The 21,562-nt window shown below is 34.8% G+C and overlaps 1 protein-coding gene across 1 annotated transcript in view; it reads right to left on the bottom strand.

The window, feature by feature from the left end:
- SLC25A12 (solute carrier family 25 member 12) overlaps nucleotides 1–21,562 on the bottom strand; it is a 52,208-nt gene that overhangs the window by 30,390 nt on the left and 256 nt on the right. The window contains exons 2-5 of the mRNA XM_052791876.1: nucleotides 21,086–21,139; nucleotides 15,471–15,613; nucleotides 10,140–10,255; nucleotides 1,122–1,261 (exon numbers count right to left, since the gene is read on the bottom strand). Coding sequence (XP_052647836.1) covers nucleotides 1,122–1,261; nucleotides 10,140–10,255; nucleotides 15,471–15,613; nucleotides 21,086–21,139 — 453 coding nt within the window. The remainder of the gene's footprint in view (nucleotides 1–1,121; nucleotides 1,262–10,139; nucleotides 10,256–15,470; nucleotides 15,614–21,085; nucleotides 21,140–21,562) is intronic.

The following is a 21,562-nucleotide window of genomic DNA, read 5'->3' as shown; positions in this document are numbered from 1 at the left end:
CACTGGAACAGGTTGCCCAGAGAGGTGGTAGGTTCCCCATCCCTGGAAACATTCAAGGTCAGGTTGGATGGGGCTCTGAGCAACCTGATCTAGTTGAAGGTGTCCCTGGTCATTGCAGGGGCGTTGGACTAGATAACCTTTAAAGGTCCCTTCCAACCCAAACTATTCTATGATTCTATGATCTATTTTTATCCTGGACAACAATTACAGAATATATCAAAGCACATCTATCACTCCCTACTTTAGGACAGTATGTCCAAAACTATATTGTACCAAAGGCCAGCTCTGGAAGTGCATAATCTGTTTTTCTGCTAGACAGAAACTCTTAAGTTATATCATAGGGTGACCACTGAATGTTAATTTATGGAATTCAGTACAATTACCTACAATTCTGTGAACTCCTTTCTCATGAATTATAACGTACATTTCTCCTACTTCTCTCTTCCTCCATCCTTTATAACTGATGTCTTCCTTTACTTCCTTCTAGTCTAATGTTCAATTCATAATATGCCTTTACTGTAACTTTTTGGCTTAGCACAAAGTCCAGTTCTATGAGTGAAATCCTTTAAAGCCTGATCCCTAGAGGGTGCTTCAGCAACATGTCAGGAAAGCAGATTTGCCTCCCACTTAAGTTGGCTGCATTTAAGACCAAACTCCCATTATATGTGAGAGAAAAAAGGGTAGTATTAGGACAACGTTTACAAAACTAAAGAAATGTTAAAGAAGCTAAAACTTTTATATGGGAGGTTATATGGTTAATAACAACTGGTTATATTAAGGATGCTACCTTTCTCTGGTAGAGGTTAGTTTTGCTATTAAATTCCTATGACAGAAAAAGTAGACCCTCATCCAGTTTAACAGCAATCAGTAAAATGGTTAATTTCACGAACAGGGTATTTAGTCCAATTCTTTTATATGATGGTATTCAGGTTAAAGCACAATGAGTACACGCTGCTTACAGAACTGGTATGGAGAAATAACAGTTCATCATAGCTGTCAGGATTAGTATCAGATAATGATTATCACTACCAGAATAAACTCAAAATTTATAATGGTATTAGTGTATTGCTAGAAGTGAAAATGAATTTCAGTTCTACTTTGGAAGAAGGTTAATAACTGACCTGAAGAAACTGAGTGAACTCTGAATAGTTAAGATGCTTCTTCCTGTTATGTCCAAAATGCAGTCGAATGAACTCACAGTCCCAGTTGAAGGGGATTTGAAGATGAATAAGAGTTTGTTCAAATATTTCTTTGACATTTGCTTTGGGGGAGGGAAAAACAACAAGTGAGCTTTGGGGTACAGTAAATCTACAAACAATCCAGGAAGGATACAAACAAATGATGTTTTAAGCAGCTGTTTAAGAAGTGTTTTAGTTTGTTAAGAGTAATTGCTAACTGAACCTTTAAAGACCTGTATAAGAACACATTTGTGACACAACGTGATACTTTCTGTATTACTGCATAAAACCTTGGAGTGAATGTTTTATTTAGTTTTAATTAAGAAGCAATTTCCCCTCATACATGACAAATAAGAGCTATTTTGCATTCTGATATAAAAATCAATAGTGGTTCTCCGTCTCTGCTAGGAGTCAAATTAAGCCCTTTATCAAGAGCACGAATACCTGCATTACAATCTCACGCAATATTTGTCATACTAAGTATGGTTTGATTGAAACTTGATTATTACAATCACACTGTCTGAATGTCTATTGAAGATAGGTATAAGAAATGCCATCTAAAACATATCATTAACTCAGCAGAAAGCACCTTATTAGAAGCTTTTGATAAGGCCTTAGCATAAAAATCAAATCCTATAAAACATAATTGGTAGTCTCAGTTATTAAAATGTTTTAAGATAAGTGAAGATAGAGATGTCCTCTTTTAAATGAAGAAAAAACCTGTCATTTCAGAATATAGAATTCTCTGTATGTATACTGTACAAATGAAATCTCAATGCCAAATGTATTATCTGAGTTCAGTCAAAAACCTCATCTGAAAAAAAAGCATGCATTATTCATACACAGCATTGCCATGCTGCAGAACAAGCTTGCTTTCTGTGCAGATTATCCAACACATGAACAGTATAACTGGACATCTATCCATACCACGTGAACACTTTTCAAAATCTCCCTCCAAGTACCTGAACTGATTTATCAGCTAACCCAGAACGTGTTAACAACCAAAATAAAATGTGGCATATAGCTTAAATTTAAAACAAAGTACAAAATATTTTAGCTGAAAACACCCCCCTTCTTTTATATGTTTAAACAGTTCTGCTAAAAGACAAAATGCAATACGAAGAACTTCAATATCGTTTGATAATTCCATCAAGAGCTATTTACTTGGAGTAAACATGTTGCTTTCTCTGTGCTGAAGGGACTACTTGATTCATTCATTCTTCCAATTCTATAGCCTTTCTACTAGTTCTAGATCAAATCTAGGCAAATCTCTATATGGTTTTATATGGGAAATGTTCAGAATAAATCTGTCTCAGAATGGGGACAAAGTAGGATTCCTTGGCTAGACCACCTGCTTCACAGTTAGTCTGAGATTACATATTCAAAGGGCAGATTATGGCTAGTAAGTGATTTAACTGTAACTTAGCCCTTACTTAAAGGTCAAGCACACACCATAGTGAAAAAACTGCAATTTAAACCACAGTTTCCACAGCAAGGTAGGCTAAAGGAGTTGTTCGCGTAAACAAGAAACTTAAAAAACCACCCTGACTACTTGTAACTGTCCACTCATATCTATTCACTGGTATCAATATGCAAGGTGAGGGTTAAGAAAATGAGAGATAAAGTACATAGTGCTAAACTATTTTATTTTGCCATACTTTCTTTGAAAGTTTTCTGTAGTAGGTCTATTCATCATTGCTTGAGGTCAAAGGACCAGGAGATGAACATTTAAATTCCCCAACTACCACCGATTCACTGCAGCTTCTGACCAAGCTACCTGGAGTCTTCATGTATTACAAACACAAACAGATCAGCGCAGCTCACTATTGAGCTTGCAAAATGGCACTGAACTGTGAACAGAACAAAAGACAGGCCTGCTTAATTGGATCAATTGGTTTGGCTACTGATGTACAAATAGGGTGCCAGTTAGTGACTACTGACACATCTGTAAAACTGACTTCTAATACACACTGAGTTCTCCTAATGAAAACTTAGGAAAGAATGTGCTGAGGCAGCCAGTAAATTTATTTTCAATTGTTTCCAATGATTGCTTCTTTTAACCTTAGAGAAAGGTTAAAAAAAGTCTCACTTTTTCTTGTAAGAAAATATTCTTACATGCTCATATAGATCTTTCAATTATTTTTAATGAGACTTAATCTCCTGGTTTTTTCATAACTCTCATTCAAGTGTTTAATTGTATACTACTTAAACAACCAAGAATCGGTTTCCTATGCTATTGATTTTTTTTTCTTAAAAACACTTACAACTAGTCATCAACATATCACAAGTCAAGATCCTTCAGCACATAAAAATAATACTGGTAAATTAATTAATAAATTTATATTCAATAGTTGAGTGTACTGGTACTTGAAGAATTCCAGTAGTGGATAACTAGCTTTAATAAATGGTATCCAAATTAGCCTGTTGCTTCTCTGAAAATTGAGGTACCTTACCCATTTTTCTTCCACTGGCAATCACTCACAATGAGTAATGTGTACTGCATGTATTACAGTAGTCTCGGTTTAAGGATATGATGTTGTATCTAATGTTTAATTAATTCCATGTTGGCTTTGTTTATGAAACATTTGGAGTACAGCAGCAAAACCGTGTACCTGTTCTGAATAACTGACACAGTTAAAACCATTGAAACTTTAAATACAATTTTCTGAAGCCATTTGGGATTCTCAAACATCTCTGCATAAGCACTAAAATTTACTACTTCCACCAAAGAGTAGCAATGTTTTCTTCAAAATATATCAAGAATACCTTTTTAATCCAATTTTGTTGGCAATTCTCTTGTATTAAAGGAAATAGCCATCACAACTAACAACTTGTGTGATGAGAAGCAGCAAATGGACAATCACGTTTCAGAAATTACACATAATGTGATCATCACCTACGCTTCCACCACTTTGAATTATGATCAAATGTCTTATTTTTAATTTATTTTTTTCACAGCAGAAGCAAAGCACTGACAACAAAGAAAACAAGTAACATTAAGGTACAAATGCTAGGGTTTTTTGCTTTTTTTTCTTCCTCTCCCTCAGTCAAAACCCAGTAATGCTTCTAAATTAAGATAAACTACAAGTACTTCAAATTTCCAACAGAGCTATTCTGCAGGGGGCAAACAGCAAATTATTTTTAAACCCTTTCATTTTAGTATGACATTTTACAGAATGCATTCATTGTCCCTGTCAATACATGTTGCTCATTTACTAATGTCTTCTCCTACTCTTTGCTCACCTTTCCGCAGTGGAATTCTTTCCTACTGAGCTGATAACTTTCTTTCCAGGCTTATAGCAATGCATTTTCTTCTCAGATAGGCATACAAGTCAGCAGCCTGATGACACACTCAACTTACCATGAGCCCCAGGAACAATAAACCTACTACTCTAGTGCACTAGCACATTACCTCCAAGGCGACACGCATTCTTTCCAGATTGCTTCAGAATTTCCCCACCCAATCATTTTTAACAAATTATAGATGCCTGGAGCAGCTATCTGCAGGCAGCAAACACATGTCTGGCTCAACCTCCATCAAACATTGTTACCTATCGGGCTCACAAAAACGACACAAGAAAAACAAAGTTTTTAGGCAATACTGAATTTCATAGGAGGAGGAAGAATACTTTAAGTTATAAACACTATGATGTCTTGTTGATGGCCCATGGTGGGGATGAGCTCAGTACCCCAAGTAAGCCTTGAGGTAGTACCTATTATTTATTTTGACTTATCAGCTCCCCAAGAAGCAGAGTGGAAACCTCAGACAATTCCAGTGCCATCAACCTGTTAACAGAGTTTGCCATTTCCTCTCACCAGTGATGGAACATCAGTCATGCTTGTGAGAAACACAAAAATATAAATGTGATAGTTTTAAGTACTAGCATAAGTATGCTGAAGGTTTGTTGTTTAATAGGGTTTTTTTTAAATGTCTACTCAGTCATCTACATGTACATATTTCAGCCTTAATGTACATAATGCATTTTAATGTATTCTATGTTGCTATTTTTCACTATTTCTGCTACCAGCAAATTTTACATATTTTCACTTTCAAGCATAAAATAAAAAATCACAGTTAAAGGCGAAAAGACTTTTTGTGTAGCACCTGATGCAACAGAAGTATATTAAGAGTGATCCAAATGTAAATAATACAGTAATTTCTGACGTGAGAGCAAAATGACAAGTGGCAGGCCAAGTGAGAAAGCTAAACTAGACATAGTTACATTGTATTTCTACTCTTATTTTAAAAGGATTAGTGATTCTGTTTAAGGTTAACATTAGTGACAGCCATAACAACAAATTGTCAATATATATAATTTTAAGGTGGAGTTCTCCTTTTCCATTCCCTCTTGCTGAACTATGGTTTTGAACTGAATATTATTATAAAAAACTAATGAGGGGCTCTCATCCCACACTGCTCACAAGTGTTTAAAACTGTGGTTTAAACCTGAAAGAATCCCACAACAGGAAAGAAACAAACAAAAACCAAAAAAAACCATGAGGACAAAAGAAAGTCATAACATACAGTGATGTTTCCTACATTATCTGCATGTGTTAAGTGAAAGACATCTTGAAACCAGGCAACTAACATATGGCTACCAGGCAGCCAAGAAAAGTAACAGTTCTAGTTTACAGCACACTTGATAAAAACATGGCGGTTTTTTTATATCCTCAGATCTGTAGCCATGTGATTATGAGATTTTTTTCTGTTTACATTTTAAAAGGTTTCCAGTCTTTATGGTTGCAAATGATACTTTATAAAGCAGAACTTGTAAGATTAAATCCAAATCCCAGCATTTTCAATCTAATGGTTCTTTTGGAAATGGGGGAAGACTGAGTACTAGGAGTGATCTGTGTTTCCTGAAAAATAATACTCAAAAGCAAAGAACTACAACAACATATATTCAAGTCCTTTCTCTTGTTCTTCTCACTCACCTTCTTCCAGTATTCTCAAACTCTATGTCCTGATTTAGGGAAATCAGAACTTTCTCTCCCAGATTAAAATTTGTTTAAGAAAACAGATGGACAAGATTTCAGTATCACTGTATAGCCAACTTCTGAAACCATGACATTGATGTTTATTACTTCAGTTTACCAATATCATGGTCATTTTCACACAGTTGCATTACTAGGTATCCAATCCTCTTACTCCCCCCACTGCCTTTAAGGAAGAGGCCATTATACTCTGCAAAATATTTTTAATTAGATTTTGAGCTGCAGTATGTTTTAAAATGCCTTATGTTCAGTTCCATAAATATTTTCCAATTATCTCCAAAATAACATAAAAATTCTGAATACAGAAGAATCATGAACATGAAGGCAGTAAAATTCAAAATTTCAAAATCTCATTATTTTAGCTCTATCTTTCTATCCATACCAGCATGGGTATTTAACTAAAAAAGTGTCTCTGAAATTCTCCAGTTTATCAGAGAATGCCTTTCTTTGTGGTGACTCTACAAGGAAGAATAGCTGGAAAAAGCCTCAAAATTCTACATTCCAATTAAAAGCGATATAGTCCAGATCATTGTATGGTTTGCTGAAGGGATAAATTACAAAGAATCCTTTTACTTCCAGTTAGACAACCTATTTTTGAGAGAAGTTTCAGTGATAGTCACAGACTTTACCTTTTAACCACAGTAAGGATTATCTGCTTCAACATCAAAGCAAACCAAATAGCTTGAGCAGATTTAATACTCGGGTTTGCTTTAACCTGAATTCAGGTCTAAAGACCTGTACAGAATAGCAATAAAAAGAAGTTTCCTTAGTACAATAGCATTAATTTTATGGAGTGTTTTGAAATATTTCATTCATGTTAAGTAGCTTAGTCAGTTACATCCCATGATCAAAAAAGCAAAGTGGTTGTCAGTCTTCTCTGACTGCAGATAGCAACCCATAACAAGACAGACAATGCATGGAAAAAAAAAAAAAATCACTTTTCTTTGTCAGCAAAAATATTTTATGGTTAAAGCAATATTGTAAGGGCTCATCAGCAACACATTTTCCATAAAATATTCACCTAGGAATCATTTATGAAGATATACAAGCATTTGATCAGGAAGAGAAATGTTTTTTTTTTTCTACTTCTCCATGATTAAAAAGTCAATTGTATCAATGGGTTACTAAAATAGTCATTTTATTGCTTTTTATTCACCAAGCTGACAGCAAGTCCAGTGCAGCTGAAACATGTAGAGTACTGAGCGTGCTGTACAGTTTGCTCATACAAAGTAGGTCTAATTTCATGTTCTTGCAATGGACCTCCTATACAAATATTGCAGCATACTATCTGCACATTTACGGCAGCCATTCATACAGGATTTCTGGATGTCCAAAACTCCTGGAACAACGTCCCAAAGCAGTAAGAAAGTAGATGACATTAAAGTGACAGAAGGCTTCCTGTTTCAACAATCCCAATTAACATATGATATTGCACAAAGACATTGATTAGCATAGCATAGCTGACAAGTATTTCTACCAAGTAGTTTCTAAAGAATCATAAACTCTTTGTCCTCTTCCATTTCTCAACTCATAAGACAGAAGTTCTTCTGTAATACAATTTAATTAATAGTTTCCTCATTGGAGAGTTGGAAGCTACACTTTTAAAGGGACAAGTGGCAGACTGGGGCTCAAGAGGACTGCAAGAAGCTAAAGTGCTCAAGTATGGTCTGAGTCCATGTCAGTAAATAAATCCTAAGAAGGAGATGTGAACCTGACAGGAGCAACTTGCTTTCAAATACAGAGCCAGCTCTAAAAATCAACAAGTATACTTAACTTTCTCCAGATAACTGAAAATTTGAGTAGATAAGGATATTTTTTGAAAAAGCCATAGTCATACCCAAATGATTTTGGGACGTATCTTACATCCAGCAAGCCCAGTGCTGGGTTCAACTTACTGGCCTAGCAGAACCAAGTTGATTCTGTGTTCCACTCTCTAGCACTTCCACCCCTTGCTCCAGATGCACAGTGTAGAAAAACCTCAGTAAATCCATGTCACTTCTGGCAAGACTTGCTAGCTTTGGAATCAATGCAATCACATCCACATAGCATTACATCTGAGCTAGAAAATCTTGACTCATGTTTGCTCCCATAACCAACATCAGTTATCCGCAGACTGGATACATTACACACTGATAAAAGAGAGCTGACTTGTCGGATAGCAATTCTCACACCAACTGGCTGAACTTACTCCATTTCAGTATATTTCTAATAATTTATTAAAACTTTTAAGACCTAATTTTATATATTCTCCTGTTTTTACATAAAACTAAACTCTGTGCCTTTCTGTTTATGTGGTGTGAAAATGAAAGAGTGCAGGACTCATTTGTAAAACAGCCTCTATAGGCCACAAGACTGACTTGGAAATTGACGGCAAAGTTACCAAATTCAGAAGATGTTACATATCATCATTCACATTTTTCCCAGATGCATTAATTTGTATGCTATGCCTATGAAGCAAAAATAAGTATCCCATGTCACAAGCAACAACAAAAAAAAAGCAAAAAAGCAGCAGTAAACGTGGGAACTGTAGCACAAAAATATGTACCACTGATATGTCACTATTAAATATAGTAATAATTGCAATATAATTCATTTTGTAAAAACAAGAAACCAATAGTAAATTTTAAATTCCCTAAAGAGTTTCCTATTCAAGATTTATCAGCCTTATAAAAAAAAATTCAGCAAGAAAGATATGGAAAAAATTATGCAACTTTCTGTTTTACAGCTTCTCTTGTTTGTGTTGTTCTTTTAGTCTTTAATATAAAGATGTGCTCATAAAAATAACAATCCTCAGTCTGATTGAGAAATCTGTATACAATCTGAAATTACTTTTTGTTCATTTACGGAACCAGCTATTTCAAGTGTGTTCATGAGAGCTACAAAGTGCACATCCCCATTTTGTGAGATTATTAAATATACCATCCTTAACACGATCACACTGATTGTAGTAGTTTGTCTACTTCCTAATGACTGCATTTACTGACTTCACTTAAGTTCTAAAAGATTTTCTTTTCAAGACGTTGTGTATCCAAATTGCTTAGTGTTTGATCCTTCAGTTAATGATGAATTTAACAGACATCATAAGTCAAGCAGTTTGTTTCCATAAACAGACCCTTGCATTTTTTTTCCAACAAGTTGCAACAATTTTCGTAAGAATGAAATAGTACAAACAGCAAGTGGTTACAAATCCAAGCATAGTTTGTATTTTCTTTATTGAGAGCTTTATTCTTTTGGATAGAAATAACATTTAATTCTCATTCCATTTTATTAAATTCTTTGCACTGATTTATCTGATTTTCATAAACATATGAAGTTTTAAAAATAAAACCTAGTCCTCCTTAAACTGCAATGTTAATAACAGTTATTTAGCAACATCGTAAAGCAGTATAGTTAGCCTAAAGAATTTTGTCCAATTACTAATTTATGTGATTAGGGAAAAAAAAAAGTAACAAAACTTAAAGGCCATATTTTCTTCCTAATTTTTCAAATATATGATCTAGTTGGAAGTTACACTCATAAGATTAAAGTAAGATTTGCTCCTGAAGAAAAGGAACACTAAACTAGGAATTCAAAAGACTAGACCTCCTTCATTTCTATATTGAGCTCCTACTACACCTAATGACAATTCTTCAAAGATATGTGGAGATCCAGAACATATTTTAAAAATCCCTCATCATTGAAGGAGTTCAAAGTCTGCGACACAGAATTTTACTTAGGATGACACTGAACAAAACAGCATTGTATTAACTACTTCAGGAACAAGAAAAATCTTGATTCAAGACAGAGCAAAATATATTTTATTTCTGTGTATTTCTTAAGCTTCTATCACTTGAAAGAAAAAAATGTTTTACTCATGCAAACTCTTAGGAAATCAGTACAGTACTGCACAATATGAATTTCTACGCATCATTACAACTTATACTATTATAATCACTTTCTTAAACTTTTTTCTTTAGGTATTCTTACCAAATGTTACTTCTCCATTGCCACTCTTGTCAAATAACTGAAAAGCAACTATGAATATTGCATCTGGAGTACACAAAACAGATTCAAATGCCAAAAATTCTTGATAGGAAATCAACCTACAAAGGAAAACACAGAAGTTCAAAGATTTCAAAAAATTATTCACAAACCCAAGGATATTTTGTGTTTGATGCTCTAGAAAACTGTATGATCCAATTACTAAAATAAAATTCTAATATAAAAAAGTTAAGACTCTTCACTGGAAACTGAGAAAGTATTTGTTACATTTAAGTAGTTACTTAACCTTTATGCAACTCAGTTTCTTCCTCTATAAAAGGACTGAATTCTTCATATCCATCAACAACTAAATATAATCAATTCTCAGTGAATACCTACAATTTATTACTTTGGAATTATAAATGTAAGCAGACAGCACTTAAAAATTAAGACTCAAAAAACCCACAGAAATTCTACCACCATGAAATTTACAGGGCTGTCATCGTATTACTGATTTATATAGGAATTTCTACTGAGAAAGAAAAGATAGTTTAATACAAGTATAGGAATATACTATACAACATATGTATTTTCTTAAAACAATGTATAACATTTATAAAAAACAAGTTCAGAAAAAGTTATACTTAACTACATATATAGAAAAAATATTACACTTCAAATATAACATGAACTGCAGTCATGTACTTGAGGACAAGAAAGAAAGGAAGAACCTATAAGAACATTTGGACATAAGGACAGTTAGACATGGCCAAGGCAGGGAAGGATTTGAGTGTAACAGCAGATCACAAGATTCTGAGCTGTGTATGCAAGACAGTCACCATACAGAAAAATGCAACTGAGGATGCATTAGGAAAGCTGTTTCTGTGCCAGATAAGGAAGCAGCAGTATCCCCAGATAGGGTTCCCACAACATCTCTGGAACACTGCATAGAAATCCAAGTCCTTGTGTTCAACACATATAAACTCAAGACTTGAATGTATGCACAGGTAACTTATTAGGATAATCATAAATAACTTTTCTAGAGGAACTCAGCTTATTCTGACTAACAGAAAAAACACTTAGAAGGGATCCTAACGCTGTATGTAAGAACAGCTGCAGAAAAATAAGCCCTAAGTCAGGAGAAGATAAAGGATAATGTTAGCACAAGAACAAAATCACATATCCATAAAGATATTTAGAACAGGCATATACTGTGGCCTTTCCAGAATACTGCAAGAAAAAGCCTTAGGTTTTAACAGCAAACCTGGTTTATTAAAACTAATGTGTGTTTTCATCCTTGTAAAAACAGGTGACTTCGCTTGATGGCTTAGAATATTCCATCCAGTTACAAGTTCCTGAGCTCAGTTTATCGAAATAAATAACAGGGTATCTATTTTAGCATCAAATAAATTATCAATGGGAATAAGAATTTTAATTATATTTTTAAAATTAAACAAAAAAATTACTATTTCAGTAGATGCTGTTAGAACACAGAATATCACTGTAGATGGTACATTATCCCAGAATATGTACATAATTCATCTGAATTTAGTACTCTTCATAGGAGATCATTAGCTCATAGTGATTACTTCACACATATACTGCTTACTGCTAAAGAGTGAAGTATAAATTCTGTTCCCTACAGGAAAAAAAAAAAGAAAAAAAAATCAAGCCACACTATTCATTAGTTTAGCTAGTCTTTCTCTATCCAAGTACACATAAAGCAGAACTGAGATACATTAAACAAGGTTACAGATGTTAACATTCTTGCATATATGCATTATACAGAAAATACAGAAAAAAATGTAGTGATTTTGAAAGGAATTAAGATATGGCAAATACAGAATTATTATATTCATTTGTCACACTTTAGCCACAAAAATCAGACATGTGAGAATGGTTCTTCAGATGCAAAGTCAATTTCATCCAAAGGATGATCTTGATAAATAACGGTTTAGCATCAAAGAAAAAGAATATCCTTTAAAATAATTGTAAATACTATCATTTTAAAATATACCTCACATACAAGCGTAAACCTGACATACAAATTGATTCCTAACCAGGAAGCTTTATAACTGACAGAATCAAGTGATGATCTGTAGAATGCATTCGTAGAAGCCTGAACCTGAAAGAAGCCATCTTCGGTGGTCTCACTTTAACAGTGCCTACAGCAAAAGGAGACAGACACATTCAATTTCCTTTCCATATATTCAACTTGCAATGTCTAAGAGCAGGGATATCCCCTGTACTCCTCCATTATCCATTAGGGCAGAGATAACAGGAGCTGGATTAAACAGAATGATGGAGCTTCCCACCCAATCACTACTCAAGTATCATTCAGTGAACCCACTGTGTTAGAGTCTGTAACAGTATCAAATCACTCACCTTTCAGTTTACCTGTAAGATTTTTAAAAATTTCCTTTCCTCTCATTTCTTCTGTACTGTTACCCTTCAAAAGCACACAAAGCAAGTCATGTGTTTACAATTCTTCTCTATCTTTCCTTTTTTCCTACTACAACTCTTTGCTCTTTTTTCCCCACACAACATAGCTTTTCGACATTATGTATAGCTCTGTTATGACTCTCCATTATGTGAAACATCAACCCTTTCTTCAGGACTTACGAACACATTTCCAAATTTTAAGAACAATATGCTGATAAAAAGAGTACCCAGAAACAAGCAATTAAAGTGAAGAATTTTAAATTACTACTGTGAAATTTTGAAGGTTTGAAGGGAGAAGAAAATCTTTGATTTTAAAACTGCAATACCTACTAATGTTAACTGACTTATGTAATTGGGAAGCTGGTTTTAGCATGCATATATAAGTGCATTATTCAGAGAGGATATTTATCCTAATTTCAAATCTAGTGCCTGCAGTCTGAAGACATAGGAATGCTTACAGCATCAGTGAAATCCCATTGCATTAAACAGACAGCAGACAAGGCAGTTTAGGCCAAATTCTAATTTAGAGCTCATCACATTAATTTCTCAGAACACGCATTTGTAACAATGAAGAATAAACACTTTGAAAGTGAACAGTCATCTGTTTTAAGAACTACCTTACAGTGTTCCACTAAAGCAAACCAATCTTGTACTGTAGCAATGGGACAACGCAGTAGTACTCTGAATAGTTAAGTAAGGATCAAGTTATCATTAGAAAACAAGTAAAAAAACATTTTTTTTTTAAACATATGCCTACAGACAGCCAGTTCCAAAATGTGCTTTTTTTCTAAAGTGCCAAACTTAAACCTAAATGAGATTAAAAAATATTAACACAGAAAAGTTACTAAGAACACTTTGAGTATTTGAAGGGCAAGCAAGGCTAAGAGAATATGATAGCAGATACAGGAATTAAATTTCCTAACAGAACCCAAAGCTTCTCAATGATTTGTTGTGACACACTGGGCTGTCATTTAATTTACAAATGTATGTATGGAATAGGACTACTGATAATTCCCTGGACTTCATAAAGTAACTTTAAGTCCTTGGAAAGACATAATGTATTCTGGAATTCAGTTGAAGATTACAATAATTATTCATGCTACAGATTAAACTCTCTGTGCAGATGATATAGTTATTAGAGTCTGGATTTTGATATATTACAGGCTCACTACAAATGAAAGAATATGAACGTAAAAGTAAATAAATAAACTGATGATGATGGGGTATAACAAATTCTTCACATGAAATACAGATTGGAGATAAATATAGATTAAAACATTTAGGAAAATAAGTTTCAGACAAGCATTCAGACAGACAAACATTTTGCACTGCAGACCATGTTGTAACAATTTCCATTCCCACTGTTCCTATACAGAAGTAGATAAAGCACACTTCCCCATATTTGATTATGTCACTTCAAATATTACCCAGATTTAAAAACAAAAACAAAAAACCAAACCCCAAAAAACTTATATTCACAGGGGAAGCAACAAAAAAGTGATGCTTCAATGTAAACTTCTGTTGTAGCAATAAAACAAATTGATTTCTTACTGTAAGAAAGATCCTTTTATAAGACATTTTCTGAAGAAATGCACATCGTAAAAGATAACCGACTGCTTTCAGAGAAACAAGATACTCAACATGTTAGTTTACTAGTCATCAATTAGACTATTATTTCAACAGATACATACAAAATAGCCTTTTCAATCCGTAACAATGCAACAAGCTGCAGCCATGTATTGCAAACAGAGAGACAGGTTATCTGGATTTATCAAATGTATGTATTATCAAAATGCTGCAGCTTTATTAAAAAAAAAAAACAGATCAAACAGGAGATCTGACATTTGTCATTTAGTGTAAAATCTATACAGCATATACAATTTCATTTGTAAAGCACAGCTACTGTGCAAGCTGTTCAGGATACTATGCAAACTAATAAAACATTCTAAAGCAGAACACAGGAAAACAAAAACATTTAAGTGATATCAAAGGTCAGGTTTAGACTCACAAGTCCAAGGAAGTTAAGGGGCTTTCAATTTAAAACAAGTTACATCTATATATTTACAAATGTATTGTATACTATTTTAACAGCAACTTTCTCTCTCTTCTCTACAAAATACTGACTCCCTTCTGCATTCTTGACCTGTTCTCTGAGCCATCTTAACCTTCTCACTTTACTTTATCAATGTCCATGCTTCCTGCTACAATCCAAGGCCAAAACTAGAAGCCTACATGCAGCAAGAGAAAAGGCTCCTTTGAAGACAAGTGAGTTAGAGGGTACCACCTCAGCAGAGCAGACATTTTGTATATTAGCTTCCAAGAACTGTCTAAAAGCAAGTAATATAATCTGTAAGCAGACTTGGAAAAGCTTTATGTGGTGTGACCTTATCTTGATTAGGCAAACACCTTCTTCCTTCATAGAGTCATTAGTGTCTTGCTTTCCTAATAGCCAGCACTTTAAAAAAGACCTCAATGGTTTTATTTGAATTGCACACTACAGAAATAAGAAAGCTTTTCCGTATTTCCACATTTAATTACAGGTACCAAAGACTCTACGTAGTATCTAATCATGGACGCGAGTATACAGAAAAGAACTTTTCCAAGGCAATCGTACTACATTAAACTTATTTGCAGTTCAACTTCTTCTGCATTTGTAGTAATTGTTAAAACTCCATTAAAACAAACCTTAGTTTAAAAAATGCACATTAAACACTGTATTTTTTCCCAATTTCCACAAATTTATAGTCTATTGTACTTGAGGAAAAACTTATCATCTAAATAAGCTTAAAGTGTAATAAAATCAATAATGTATTTTAGAAGATGAAATTATCAAACCCGTTCACTCATACATTTACCGATGCATTACAAGCTTCTAATGGAAAGCAAAATTCTCACCCATCCTTAGTTTGATCTGCCACTCCAGCCAACAGCTGCACTGTTTTAGGATTGTAACGTGGATCTGTATAAAGTCCTAGGTATTTTTGCACAAAATCTTCTGGGGTCATGTAATGCTCACCATCTTTCTCAACACTGGCATACTAGAGTAAAAATAAAAAATAAAACCACACAAAAGAATCTGTTTAGATGCTAATTATCAGTGATTACCAAAACAGTATCTTTACTGAATATCACTTGAAATGGTGCACAACTGTCTGCACGTAACTGCTCTGAAATTAAAGGGCTTGATTAAACTAATAGCGTTACTATACTAGTTGCATACCACCAACAATCAAATTATCCCTGTAGAATAGACATGTTCACATAATGACCAGTATCTTCTAATAAAAAGACAATTACATATTTTCAGAAACTGTCAGGTAATTGCATAAATTTATAAAAATTACAGCCATGCTGTAGCTTTCCATTTGCAGCTACACTCTAAAAACACAACACATAAATTTTCTTACAGTTTCTAGTAGCAAATATCTTCTGAATAATTGCTCCTGATCATTATTATAATTAGTTCAGAAAATATGTATTATTTATTTTCTCTTTTTGTGAGAAATAAATTTTCAGATTAATTTTTATCCTGAAACTAATAGTTTTGGCATTTTTCATTTGAGTAAAAATTCACACACACAGACAAAAAGGATTTAAGTCAACTGAAATATTTTAATTTGCTTTTGCATTTTAATTTTATTAATTTTCAAATAAAAGTCACAGGCAAATTTTAAATTATAGAATTTAAATATTAATAAAACTAACTAAAAATAAAATAACCAAGTACATCTTTATTATTTGTACACCAAGACAACTGCCACATGTCTATATCAGTATTCTTACTGACCACTTTTCTGTTTCAAATCATTAATCACTGGTTCTTATCTATAGGTCAACTTTAATTTAAAAGTGAACTTTTCAGCATAAAGTAAACTCTATGCCCTCAGCTGTGCAGTTACACTGGGTAATACCAATCTTGAACTAAGAACATGAGGAGGCAGGATTAGAAAGGATCACAAGTGATGAAAGGGAAATGTATTATGCAAGTTCATACCCCTCAGATCTTGTTTCAAGATGGCAGTATAGTTGCAGGAAGAATTTCTTGTAGTTTATTTATGATATGACAGTAATCTTAGAAATAAAACCTAAGTTTTCAGATGGCAAAGTTAAACTATGTTTGCAACCTAGAACATAGGAAAGGAGCTCACAAGATTTCTAGTTCCCTAAACTATTGTGACCCAATCCAGTTTGATGACTGAGTTTGTTTCTCAGCATTTTTGCTCACAAAACCCATAAGCAAGCTTACTTGTTTAAAATCCACGTCTTCTGTTCACTCTCTACTGTACAGTCTACTTGTACATACAATGATTTAGATGCAGACCTTCAAACATATACATAGAACTGTGCTCATACTGAGAAAGTGAAGTTACAAAACTACACAGCTGTTTCATTAGAATTTTGATTTACAATAAAAGTACTGTTTTTTAATTCATTTGTAAAAACATAATTCACCTTTCTAGGTTCTAGTCATTAAATGATGACTACATAAGTGTTCTTTCTGTGCTAGTGAATTCAAAATACAATTAATGGCCTTATCTGTAACTTGTAACTTTTCCACTATATACTGCAGTATCTTGATTCAGATGACACAGCTTTATGTGAAAGATTAACAAAATGGGCCCTTACTCTTCCATGGACCCACAGGAATCAGAAAATTAACAATAAGACCTACACAAAATACCTGTTAAGGTGTAACACTCCATTACGATAAAGGGGATCATTCACATGTCTCATGCGTGTTTCAGCTGTATCCAACCCAACCAATTCAGTCAGGACACTATTTCAGTGTAAAGGAGCTTGCATCAGCATCAATGGCTGCTTAAGCATCTCCCGTACCTCTTCCACAATACCAGCCCCTCACATCACCTCATCACCTCTCCCTCTTCCACCCGATAGCTGTGATGACAGCTGTTTGCAAGACTGCACTGTAAACCGGATTACTGAACTAATGCAGAATTAAAATAGATGATTTCCACAAAAATAGGAACACAAGGCAGTGGACAGGAATCCTTTAATTCAGCACTGCTGCCAACATGATAATACACTGAAACTGTGGCTTCACTGAAACAACTCAGAAAGGTTCTCTTCTTAGTCGTATACACAAGTGACTAGAAAATGCATTATGAAGCGTAATTCTGCTGCGAGACATGCAATCCAAAGGAATTTTTGTGTATGAAGAACCATCAAACATGCAGAGTATTGAGCATATCTTCAAGAATAATGGAATTCAACTGTATGACAGCAGAATGCATATCAAAGATAGTCAAAATATAACTGTCGTATTTTTTTCTTTCAGACACCAATTTATCCGAGTTTATTACAAATAGCGAATTGTTTTACAATAAAAACTGCGTGGGGGAAGTTTTGTTAAAAAATGTTTGAGACAAAAATACTTAACTGACAGATACATTGAGCTCCATATGAGAAGGTCATGGTATTTCAAAAGGGCTTGGCATCAAGCCAATAAATTAACGCCTGATGAAGTAGCTAGGCTATTCCTTTTCGGCACGTATTTACATTTGTCCTCAGGTTATCTTTTCACCATACAACGTAAGTCAAGAATCTTTTAGCACAAAACAGACAATTGTAAATTTTATCTTAATTTGCATATAAAACATAACACATCAATTAAACCCATATTTTCCTCAGTCTTGAATTATATTACTTTATAACACAAAATTCTTATTATACATTTCTAGACTGTCTCAGGTAAGCACTTGATGAATTTGCGTGAGAGTTTTTTTAAACATCACCACATAACATGAACACACAAAAACACTACTCTAGTTCTACAATATAGTGCTAGGTATTGCCACACTTTCAGAAACAATGCTTTCTTTGAAAAATTGGTTAGTTTTCAATTTAAAGGGTTTTTTTCTATCCCAATGATTTTATCATAAGAAGTAAGTTCCAAAACAAAAGAGACCTATGGGTACCCTTAACATTTTTTTTTTTTTTTACTTAAGCTAAGCTATGAGCAAGAGATTCAGGACATTTTTAAGGGGGAAGTTTCCTGTATTAAAATTGGAAATTTGTTTTTGTTTCTTTCTCCACCTTGCTGGAACAGGTTCCACTTGCATTCAGCAGTCAGGGAATAATTCAACTATATAACTATATACCCCAAGGGCTGACTGTGTCTTGCCTAAGAAAAAGGAATGAAGGCTTACTAAGAAATCTGATAACTGTTGTTCTACATAACTCTTTTATCCTTCAGTAAATTTCTATTTTGTTTTTTATGGTTGTTATAGAAGTCAGCGGTTAGCAAACACATGACAGGTAACTTATTTGATGGTGCACAAACATGAAAGTTCAATGCCTGCATTTCATAGTTACAGGATTACACAGAAATAATAGCACATCTTTTTAATACAAGGCAAACTTAAGATTTTTAACAGTTTAAAATACGAAATATATAGCAAGCTTCAGAAGTTCTGAGAGAAAGGTATATATCAAGCATCCATTAAGTACAACTTAAACTGGATGGACAGAGGGCACATATCACATTATAGAGGATATGCATGAACAGAAGGAAATTTAAGTACCCTCTCTATGATAAGGTGGATGACGAAGAGGCCTAGGGTGCACATCTTCCCTTCCGCCCATTTCCAAGGGAAGCCAAATTTAGGAAGGAATGCACGACCTTTAGCTGAAGCTCACAGAACAGGCTAGCACTCTCAGCAAAGAGCACAACACGTCTGAACTGACGTGTGCAACACTAGCAATATTTCATAACAAGACTCTCTACAACTTAGTCTTAGAAAGAGCAGGTTTTCTCTTTTGATTTTTTTCAAGTTTGCAACTAAGTCTGCTTGCTACCTATCAAACAAAAAAAACAATTTCAAACTCAATTATAATCAAATATAATCCAAAAGAAATATAAACTCTCTTTCTATGCCAGAGATGTCTGTGTTGTTTCTCTTTTTTTACTGCAAATCTCAGATACTCAAGAGGAGACAGAAGAGCTTTCGTATTTTTCATTCCTCAGAGCACAAAACAATCCACAACTTAATTTGCATGTTGCTTTGAAGATTACAAGATAGACATGAAGAAGACCAAAAAGCTGTTTTAAAACCGGACTGTCTGCTTTTTAGGTCAATAAAACATGTATTGTCAGAGAGACAATTACAAGATCCAGTTGTACAATGTTCTTCCTCTCCACTTTTCCTTGTAGGACCAAAATCAAGGACTTCAAACAATTACTTCTTTCCAGAAGCAAGCACTGCTACTGACTGGAAGTCAAGCATCATAAAAAGTCCACATTTCCGAGCTGAATAGAGTATTTTGACACCACATTTCACTTTTTTGCAATCAAACATGCAAAAGTATCTTCCGAAAAGTTGGAAAAGAGCTGTGTGATGTTCTAGAACCACACATTTTTATATTGTATTAATATATATTTTAAAAAATCATATTTTCACATTACTTATTTTATTAACATACTCTACTGTATTCCTCATCTACAAAAGCTAAATGTCATGTCAACAATAAATGAACCTACAATGGAGGATTTTTTTACTAGAAACTAAATGCTGGGCTTTCACGGTTTGATTCCAGTGTTCTAAGTTTTAGCACTCTAGAAATGTTACCAGTGTAATCCAGTATGCAAAAGCAAAAATCCACCAAAATTATGGTTGGAATGTAACTTCTCTCGCTCAGGCAAAAAGGTCTCTCTGTCCATTATATGTGGAAACTGTTAGATAAGACAGTAGGACCAAAAGATACATGTCAAAGATTAAATAATAGATTTTATTATTTACAGAATTAGCTCTAATACTTAATTTTATATTCTTTCCTTCTTCATAGAGGAAAGTTTCTTAACTATACTGTGTAATACTCAACATAAAGGGAAAAGAGAAAAGGTATTTTAGTGATTTTGGAAATATCAGTGGCCCAACTATGACCTGAAACATAGTTGTTCTTATTTCATCTGCCTGATTCAAACCTTATCATCAAAGTTTTAGGATTGACTGGATTTTCCTTTCAGATCGTGCTTCACTGTAACTAAGGGGAGTGGAAAAAGCTTCATGCTGTTATTTGTATGTGTTAATCCTAAGGCCCTGCAAGGGATAATATTATGAAATACATCAGTCTTAAGAAATTAACTTTTAAGTTCTAAAAACATTGCCAGTTGTCCATCCATGTGTAAGAGGAATACATATAAACCCCAAGGACAAAACATACAGCCATGGAAAAAGAATTTTTTTTGGAATCTTGCAAAACTGTATTTAAAAAATAACAGTACTTAGTCATGGTTTTAATTATTTGCTTTATAGGAAATCAGAAAAGACCTCAGAAAATTATTTAAGATTATCATTTGGAAATGGTTAATCACGATTTGTGTCAGGAGCAGTTTCTCCTCAGTGCCCGACAGCCCTTTCAACACACTGTGCCCGCAAAGTGAACTTTTAAGCGTCCCACAAGCGCGACACGCGTATGATACCGTGGCAAGCTGCTGAAAGGGCAAAAAATAGAAGTCTGTCAATCTAACAACATTAGACAGATCTTTTTACCTGCAAAAAAATATTTCGTAGTTCAGCAGGATCCGCTCTTTTGGTTGATTGCACCTGTGAACACAAGCACGTTAATACTTTGCTAGCCGGGCTACCGACAGAGCGTCGGTAAAAACCGCTGCGTGTGCCGATAAGGGCAGCAATACCAGCTCCCTTATCTACCCGACAGGGCGAACCCCAAACATGACCCCCTTGCGCTTGCTGCGGGGCTCTACAGGGCTCCAGTGCCGGTGACAGCTGTCAGACTCGGGCTGCCTGGAAGAGGCGCGGCGCCCCGGCCCCACGCGACGCCAGCCGTTCCCGCCCGGCGGGCCCAGCCGTTAACGCCCGCGCGCGCCGGGTAACGGCCCCCCCCGCCCCCGCGGCGCCCCCGCGCCCGCAGGGCCCTCGGCCCGCGCCCCCGCAGCCTCGCCGCTTCGCCTCAGGAGGCGGAGGCAGGGCAGGCCGCGCTGCCCCGTCCCCGGGGCCGCCGGCAGC

The sequence above is a fragment of the Harpia harpyja genome, chromosome 7 (genome assembly GCF_026419915.1).
Source record: "Harpia harpyja isolate bHarHar1 chromosome 7, bHarHar1 primary haplotype, whole genome shotgun sequence".
NCBI lineage: Eukaryota > Metazoa > Chordata > Aves > Accipitriformes > Accipitridae > Harpia > Harpia harpyja.
Note: the sequence above shows the minus strand (reverse complement) of the source record. Positions and strands in the feature narration are given on the sequence as shown.